The sequence below is a fragment of the Belonocnema kinseyi genome, chromosome 3 (genome assembly GCF_010883055.1).
Source record: "Belonocnema kinseyi isolate 2016_QV_RU_SX_M_011 chromosome 3, B_treatae_v1, whole genome shotgun sequence".
NCBI classification, from domain to species: domain Eukaryota; kingdom Metazoa; phylum Arthropoda; class Insecta; order Hymenoptera; family Cynipidae; genus Belonocnema; species Belonocnema kinseyi.
Window position 1 is genome coordinate 68957500 of NC_046659.1, and position 9775 is coordinate 68967274.

Sequence of the window (9775 nt, forward strand, 5' to 3'; positions counted from 1 at the left end):
CGTATTTTGTGAATGACTACTTAAGTTTTAAAATTAAAAAATAAATACTGTGATTTTGATGCTCTGCATTTGAAAACTAAATGATTAAAAATTATATACATCACAAAATGAAAGGTCTTCAATTGAAAATTTTTTAAGTAGTACTAAAATCTAAAATTAGTTTCGAAATCAAAATTAAAATTAAAATGGTATCAAAGCCAATTTAAGTATTTTCATATTTATTTTAATTTATGATTATTCATATTTTATAGTACATTAAACTAAAGCCTAAATTTTAATTTGACAATTAGGCAAGGACACTGAGAAACGCGTAATCATAATTTTTGCTAGTCATATTATAATGATAATTGTTGAAATAATTGATAACTTACTATTGCTTTCAGTACCAGAAACGTCGGGACAGGCTTGGTACTTGAGTAGTAATTTGCTTTCGTCTGTACAGCTCTCAGCTTGGTTTTCTGGTACCTTACATTCTCCATGTCCACGATTGTAAGAAAAGGTGAACGGAGGTCCTTGAAATGGACAAGGGATGGGTTTGGCATTCAATCGGAACATAGAAAAGAGACTCTCGTCCGATAGAATGACCCGACACATTTCATCAAAAGATTTCAGCTGCGGATTACACCAGCCAACTGGAAAATACAATAAAATACTAAAGTTAGTCACAAATTCTTTTCAATTACATTTAAATGCTTAACAATTATGGAATAAATTAGTTCAATTTTAAAATAAAAGTCCTCGTATTGCCTGTTTTTTAGCTATTCCTTAAGGGCCTATATTTTTATCATATTAATATAATTGTTTTTTCATCATAATACCGCGGAAGGTAATAATATGATCGTCTAATAAGCCCAAGTTAAAGGCGAAATGTCAATTTTATATTCTTGGGCTCGTTTGACAGGTAAGTCTCCATAACATTTGGCTAAATTAATAGTATATTATGTACTTGAGCATCCGAATATAAAACAACTTTACTGTCGTGGTGCATACAATACTTTATCTGAAGTAGGCAGAATAAGAACATTTTTTCTGGAAAACGGCGTTTGATTGTACCGCGTACGTACGCACGTGGGGTGACGTTAGAAGTCCAAAATTCACTTCGTAGTTAATCGATTTTTAAAATGAATTATTCTCACTCTTTTTTTCACTTTTCATTTACTTTTCACTCACTTCTTCCTTCTTGCTGCCACTTTACGTGTCGCTCGTCGCAGTACAATAAAGTGCTATTTTACTGCCGCTCCGCAGGCAGATAAAGTGCGCTGGTTCTGTTTATTTCAGATAAAGATATTTTTATTTTTTCCTAGATTCTAGTACAGGATCGAATTCGGGGCAAGAAGGTCGTCAAATAAATGATTAAAATTTATTAAAATATGACATATTTCTGAAGTTTTGTGACATTCCAGCACCAGGGTTGTTAGTTACTCAAATTGTTCCAAAACATCGAAATTTTACATTTTCTCAGCAACTAATTAAGGTTTAGTTTCAAAAAATCGTTTTGAATTAAAAATTATTATTAAAAAAGTATACTCGCACATTGTACATTTGTACATTTGAAAAAACATTTTTGTATAACAAAATATTTTATTATTGTATTTTTAATAAATGAATAAATTTATTAGTATTAATTTATTTTCAATAAATCATATGTATCTAAAAAAAATAAGTTGTTTAGATTCGGAAATTTCCTCGTGTCGGAAATTTTTTTTTTTTAATTTGTAGTCATCCCCTTATTGGGCTCTATTAATAATTTAGTCCGCATTAATGGGAGAGACGAGAAAAAAGAGCAAGTTTCTTAAAAACAAGGGAAGATGGTGTATTCTTTTTAAAACAGCAAAACGAGGGGAATTAGTGAAAGGCAGTGCAGCCTGAGATTAGGGTTCCAGTAACCTTTTTAAAATGACAAAAGTCATCAAGATGATCTTATTTTCAAAAATAAAAAGTTTTCTTTGTCAGAGAGACGCACATGCAAATTTTGAATTTAGTATTAATAACTTTTAGCCTCATTCCGTATTTTTCAACCAATTCTGATGTTTTTTATTATGAATTATCAGATTTTGCTCATATTTTCAGTTTACTTTTTCCGCATCCGTTTACGCATCCCATTAAAAAGAGGCGCGTCTCTTTTTAATGGGAACGAAATTTCCAAAATCGGGTTTTTACAGGTATAATTTTAGACTACCTCATTCGTCTAATTTCAGTATTTTCCTTCGGTTCATGCGGCAAGTTTAATACTCGTCTGCAATCAATTTTTTTTATTACTCACATCTTACATCCTTTTTGAACATTTTTATAGAGAAAATCCACCCCTACTAAGACAGATACTAACCCTTTAACTTAACCCCAAGTTCCTCAATTACCCCAAATACCCCAATTACACCAACTTTCCATAAGCCTCCAGGTATGTAATGCCTGACGTACTCAATCTTGTGAAGTCCCTTCTAATCCTATACCGTCTGCAGCCCGATTTTCATTAGAAGCGCTCGCATTCATCTGGATCGAAAAGTGGAAAACCGCAGATAAACACAGCCAGTTACCGACAAACGAGTTTGAATATGGACGGCATAGAACCTCCCGGTCGAAGGTAGTCAAACACAATAAAAAAAAGACTATTAATCAAGACTCTCAAAAGGGTCACGTTCTAACATTCGAGGTCTCGATGAGTCGAGAATCACCAACCAACTACTGTCATCGGTAGCAACCGAGTTTTTAATTATTGTTGGAATTAACTTATATGTAATAACAAACTAATAAAATTAATCAATTTATATGATTGTGAGAAAGAATTTTAAAAGCCCAAACTTATATAGAAGAAACGCAACTCTGAACTATTTCTCTTTAACATAATATTATTGTATCTCGTTGTCAAAGACATTTGAGGACGAAATATAGTTCGATTTTGCTTTTACCTATCAAAGTGTCTGTACTCCATGGCCTTTAGCGCGTGCGGAACGTGCCTTAATTCTCAAGGGGCTGTAAAGCTCGTGCGGTCCTTTGATAATTTATGCATTTCGGCATAATCTCTCTGTATGAAAGGAACACGCTAGCAAGCAAGCTCGAGGCAGCTCGAGATGGAAGGGCCCCGCCCTTCTTCACTCTTGACTAAGAGATGAGCGCGGGCGGCGTGGCGTTAGGGGATGCAAAAGGGGCTGCAGCTAGGGTCGGGGTGAAAAAGGGCGTCGACTGCGGAAAATTTTCCAAATCACTGAATAATCACAGATTTTCATGGTTTCAAATCAGAGCAGAATAAAGTTTACTTCTCTTCTCTCCTCTTACTCTATAGACTCATTTGCATTCGTCGATGCGTACACAGAATACTCGAACCGTCAGGATATGATGACCTGTGGCTTATGTATTTACATTCGCAGATCCAGAAAAATGTGCGCCTGCACAAATTCAACAGATCCCATCTCTAGTGTCATTTTTACGCAAAACGAATCTGCAACTGGTCAAAATTCATGTGTATCGTGTATTCTGAAAATCGCGGAAACGCATTTTATAATAGTTCTGCATCAGCGATACGCGATCGTGCACGTGAGATTTCGCCAAATAAATGGATGGAAACTATAAGGTTCACGGAATCCTGCCACATTTTATAGATTTTTATTTTTTCAGTTTATTCTCTATTCGGGGTGACAATATTCTCGTCTTTGATCGATTATTCATTTGAAACCCGCTACAAATATTTTAGGAGAGAGACTGTGCCTTGCTTAGTTGATTATTTTTTAATTGACAGAAAATGGTATTAGGGAGATAATTATAAGTCTATTGTATGCATGAGATAACCATATTGTAGTAGACGATGAAAATAATTAATTTAGAAACCGCATCCAGTATGCTATAGATTCTTTAATTTACCACAATAAGGAAATGGAGCAGACCACTTTTGTAAACTCAATAATCCATATTCACAGAAAAAAGTCTTAAAAATGGGACTATATATCTTAATTTTAGTTTTGGCTTCTTAGTTACATATTCAAGCTAGTAAATTCGCTTGATTTTAGAAATTCTCTTAGGGGTCATTCATGAAATACGCGATACGTTAAGGGGGAGGGGGGTCTTTTAAAATATAATTTTCCATGTTAAGTGAAATGGAAAAATCATCACGCTGGGGGGGGGGGGGCTAAGTTCCTGAAAAATTCATCACGCATTTTGTGAACGGCCCCTCACTAATATTGTAGTACTGAAATTCAGACCTTTTTTTAGAACGAATTGTATGGAATTTCCTCATATACCTAAATTCCTCTAAATTCACTAAATTCTTTGAATTCGTTAAATTTTATCTATCATCTGAATTTGGGAAATTCCCTGAAATCGTGACATTTCTAAATATTGAGAATTCTCTGAATTCTAAGGATTTTAAACAAATTCAAAGAATTCAGAGGAAATCAGAATATTCTATAACTTCAGTTTCGAATTCAGAATATTTAAGAAATTTAGGGGATTTAGAGAATGCAAGGAATTTCAAGAATTCAGACTAATGAAGGATTTAGGAGAATTCTATGAATTCAGAATTTTTCAAGAATTCAGAGAATTCAGAAAAATTCCTAACATTTAACGATTTCGAAATACTCAAGGAAATCCAGGATTTCAAAATATTTAAGGTGTTCAGGGAATTCAGAGACATGAAATATTACTGAGAATAAAAAATTTTCAAGACTTTCAGGAATTCAGGAAAATTAGAATATTCAAATTTTAGGAATTTCCGGAATTAAAAATATTCAAGAAATTTGAAAAATTCAGAATATTCCAGGAATTGATAGCATTCAGAGAATTCAAGGGATTCAAGGATTTCAATGATTCCAGAATGTACAATACCTTTAACTTTACTTAACCTGTTTGCTGATTGTCGGGTCTGAGTAATAATAACGAGTTTTCAACCCACAGTGCTGAGTCATTGGTGTATAGAACCAACGCATCAGTGATTATTTTAGATTTTTGAACATCCCGTGTGGAAAAATTTCGGGGCGCTGGCCAAGGGCTGGCCAGACCGTCTCGTGCCTGGTCAGATACTGGACAGACGGTCTAATAGCGCCGCTGGCCAGAAGTGTAACGCCTAAACCATGAGATGGACTAGATTAGACGGCGCTGACCAGCCGCTGATCAACTCGTCCAGAATAGACGAACTGATCAGACGCTGGCCAGACGTGTAACGCTTTTACCACGCGATGGTCTAGATTGGACCGTACAGAAAGAGGAGGGGAAAAAGTATCAGAACTTCACAGATAGTACACTACCTTTTAAATCAGAATTTCAATATGCTTTAGAAAAAATTTCAAGTTAAAATATTCAGTAGTTTATTTTTTATGACAGTTTTCGTCACTGGGGTAAAAACTTATCCCGGGGTGGCAAGTATGTTATTCTATAGATACGTGGCAAGCAAGGATTAAATTGAAATATTTCAGTTCAAGATTCATCATTTATTCGTTTTTGTGTTGAAAATTATTTGAGTTTACTAAGTTCAACTATTATATAATAATGATCACAAAATAGCAGGCAATTCACGATATTAGCCCTGAGTACGGCCGTCCTACGGACGCCGAGTGATACGCGACAATTAACATAACCTACAAAATCATTGATCGATATCGATTTTTTATCAAGTTTTAAATACTATTACATGGATTCTTTCCTTATTGTGTTGGGTGATTTCAAAGCAGGATATTTTTACTGATGTGTTGATAACAAAATAGCAGACAATTCTCGACATTGTTCATAAGTATAGCCATCCTACGAACGCAGAGGGATAGGCGACAATTAACATGACATAACATTTTTCTCAAATCATTGTTGTCCATCTTCGTTTTTATTAAAAATGTGTCTAGAAATAGATTCAGTACGATGTAAAGACATATATAAAATCTTCCTCTCTGTTCTTTTGTAGGTTATGTTGCAATTTGAGAAAGAATCAATTAATCTTATCTCATATAAGTGGATATTATATTCCTCAACAATTATAAAAAAAATAGTGTGTATACAAACGTAGACATGTGTCAATCTGACTTCAACACAAAACTTTCCTGCAAACTTTAATATTCTTTTATGTTTTCCCAATCATTTCTGTCTGCTGAAGATTACACCATACACTGTCATGATAGCACTTCCTATTTTCAACCGAGACCGTCTGAGAGGGGTCCAGCCAGACCGCTTCGATGAATCTTTGAAATTTTTGCAATCGAGTCCGTCTAAGAGGGCCAAGGCCAGCACCCTGTCAGACCGTCTTAAGTAGACGGTCTAGATTTGGTCTAGCCAGCCGATCTCTCTACATAAGACTGCCACGAAATTTTTCCACACGGGATACATTCGGAGAGAGGTTCTTTTAATATGGAGGTATCCGTATCTGCTGTGTTTACATATTGCAATACCCGCATCTTTCTGATTAAAAAAAAAAGAAAAAATTTGTATGTTCGAATCTTGCAAAATATTTGTGGTCTCTGGTATTTTTAGTTTTTATAAATTAATTTCAACTATAATGTCTAATAAATCTTATAATAGTGGAAGTAGTGAGTTATCACGGTGAACCCGTAATTATCAGCTTCTTACTGGGTAAACCAGTAAGTGACTCAACTAAAACATTTACTGAAATACACCAGGGACGCTAAATGATAGATTCAAACAGTGATGACCACTGGTATGATATCAGTGATATAGAGCTCCACGCGACCAAGGCGACCTTCATTCGTCTCGTATGCACGTGTCGCCGGCCTCGCATTTGAATTTCGCCTGAGTAAAAAAAAACTTTATTCCAGAAATATTTTGGATTTGAAATATTTGGATTTCGATTGTAAAGAATGGCGCGATGAGTCTTCTCAGTTAGGTCGTAATTTATTGCTGTGAAATTATTGTTTCAAAAAATCAAAGATTAGTGAAAAGTTACGAATGCTAAGTCACTCACTGGTTGTCAGTAGCATACTTCCAGCTTTTTTAACCAGTGAGATCTCCCTGGAAATTCGCTCCACTGTGGACTTTATTTCTTTACTGATTTCTCAACTTATTTAGATTGTTTATTTTCTTTTATTCAAAAATTGTTCGCTAAATTTGCTGTCTCATTTGAATCTAAATCTTATATAAATTTAAGATCTAGATTTTGAATCTCGTATGTGACCTACATGATCTACTGAATACTTGACGTACTTAAATGTTCTAAATGGAGGTAGAATCATTAACTAGCAGATAATCTTGAAACCGTGCGCATATTATACGATGCTAAGGAGAGCAAGATACGTCGAGAGTACGAGGTGTAGTGAGTGCACATTCGACTCAAGTCTGGTGACGTGGGGAAAATTCAATAAGCGAGAAAAGTGCTCGCAATTAGCAAGAACTAGGGCGCTACCACGATGGCTCTGATTCACGAATTTGAATGTACAGGGAGTTTCATCTCAGCGCAGGATCTCAAAATCTTTGCGGGTACAATGGACTGGCTAAATGAGATTTCCCTACAAAGGCGAGTGAAACGATTGTCGTGAAAATGTTTGTAATTTTACAACTCATTTCGTGTAAAAAGACTCACCGAAATTGGATACTCCTCTAGCCCGAAATCTAATTAGATTTTCATTCGTTCTTGTCTTACAGAGTCTTAAAGCATTTGTATCAGATTTCAGCAACTTTTTCTATCATCGAATCCGAGAAATAGATCTATTCGAGTTTCGTAAGCTCCAGACGAACTCACGAAATGAGGCTCTTATAACACTATAAGTGTAAGCTGAAAAAATAGGCGGTATTTGAATTTGTATAATTTAAATAATTTTGGAAAATTTTCAGACCAATTACTTTGAATAGAAGCATTCGAATGTTAGCAATTTATTGCATTTAAACAAGATATTATAAAATTTTAGACAATGTTTTAAAATGGAAGAGAAAACAGTTTCTTATTGTGTTTTTCCACAATTGGATTTGAACCTTTGAAAGTCGATCGATTACTGGATTTTACACAAAACAATTTACCAGTTGCCTCGACTTACGTCCTAGATTCTAATTGATCACAATTTTACAAATTCAAATCCTACTATTCGTAATGCAAATTTTTCAAAATTAAACAATGCTATATTGAATCTTGAAACGCTCACTAAATGTGAAATAGTAGAATTTCACTGAATCTTAATAACTCATTTATCAATATTATATTAAGCAGTCAAAATCTATTAGTATTGAGTGAAAAAATACTGAAATTACAATATTCACTGATTTTTCAAAAAAATTACATTTGTCTTTTTAATGAGAAATCAGTAGAAAAAACGAGTGAAATTTCAGTGACTTTTTCATTAAATCCACAATAAATTCAAATACTTTCAACTGAAGGCTTTGATGTTAAACAACCTAACATTGGTTTAAAATGGGAACGTGAAAAAAACCATTGTTTAACTTCAGCTACTTCCCGGCTTTATTCTCAAGATACAATTTTTAACTTTCGTCTGGAATTCGTTGAAGATAAAAAAATGTTTTTCTTTATTTTTTAACCAACATATAAATAATATTAAAAATTTGACCTGTTTAACTTGAACCTTATTAATTAAAAATGGTCGATATTAAAAAATATTAAATTTTACATCTATAATATTAAAAACTTTGTTGTTCAAGGATCAAGAAAGTGTATAATTTCAAACTGCAGCTTTAAAAATTAAAAAATGAATAATTTTAAATGTAAAAAATGAAAAAAAAATGTAAAACTGAGGTCAAACTTATATTAGAGCAAAATAAGTAGAGTTTCTCTTCATTGTTATTGTAAGTTATTGATCACTATATTGCTGATACATTATTATATCGTAGTTTCCTTTTCAAGGAAGAATAAGAATTTGTCATTTTCGTCTGCATATTCAATTATTTCTTAGGAGACTTAGTTCAGATAAGCTTTCGTTTGAAATACCTACCGAAAAAGGAGAATCTAGCTTCAGACAGACAATTTTCATGTTTCAAATATAGATGAAGGAATAATATCTTTATTAGATTATCTTTGAGAGACGTACTTGAAATGATAAAAATCATGAAAGACGCTTTTTGCAAGAAGAAATTCGAGATGGGACCAGCTACCTAAACGAGAGTGTCGTCCTCAACATCCAATTACAGCGAGATATCGCCTCTTGAAATACCAGAGCAGGTTAGTACTTTAGCAGACCCTTCAGTAGAAGATATCTCGCCATGGCATGATCCGAATGGAGCTTTTATTACGAATGGGAGTCCCTTTTTCACTTCGATTATTACAAGCATATCGCAATTAAAGTGCTGCGATTTTTTACCCTCTTCTTTAACTTTAAAGTCAGTTTTTAAGGCAATTGATCAAACAGTTATTGCGAAATCACTTTTTGGCATATTTTATCAAATAATTTAGAATAAAAATTGCTTTTTCAAAGTCCAACAAAATGTTTATAACAACTTTTTGAATTTCCTTGAAAAATCGAAAACACAAATTTTGATCACGCAAAAAATTAAACAAAATTCAATTTTTCGGTCAAACTATGCAAGATATGAAAAAAATATAAATAGACCAAAATTGTGCAACAGAGAGGATCTGCAAATTTGTTTCAAATCACTTTTTGATAGGGCACGTAGCTTTTCTTTTATTAGCAACAAACAAAATTAAAAATGAAGAAAATTAAATTTTTTGACAAACGACACAAGCTATGAAAAAAATGAATTGACAAAAGTGGCTCATCCAAAAAAGAGCTACAAATTTGGCATGAATTACACAGGCCAACAATTCTCAGAACCAGAGACCAGACCTACTATACCTGAAGGTTTTTGCTGCGCTGAATCCGAATCTGACCTCAGAAAAATTCCATCA

The 9775-nt window shown here is 33.7% G+C and overlaps 1 protein-coding gene across 1 annotated transcript in view; it reads right to left on the reverse strand.

The window, feature by feature from the left end:
* The window catches only part of LOC117170094, a 454275-nt gene that overhangs the window by 25389 nt on the left and 419111 nt on the right, over window positions 1-9775 (reverse strand). The window contains exon 5 of the mRNA XM_033356617.1: window positions 372-632. Within this exon, the coding sequence (XP_033212508.1) occupies window positions 372-632 (261 nt within the window). The remainder of the gene's footprint in view (window positions 1-371; window positions 633-9775) is intronic.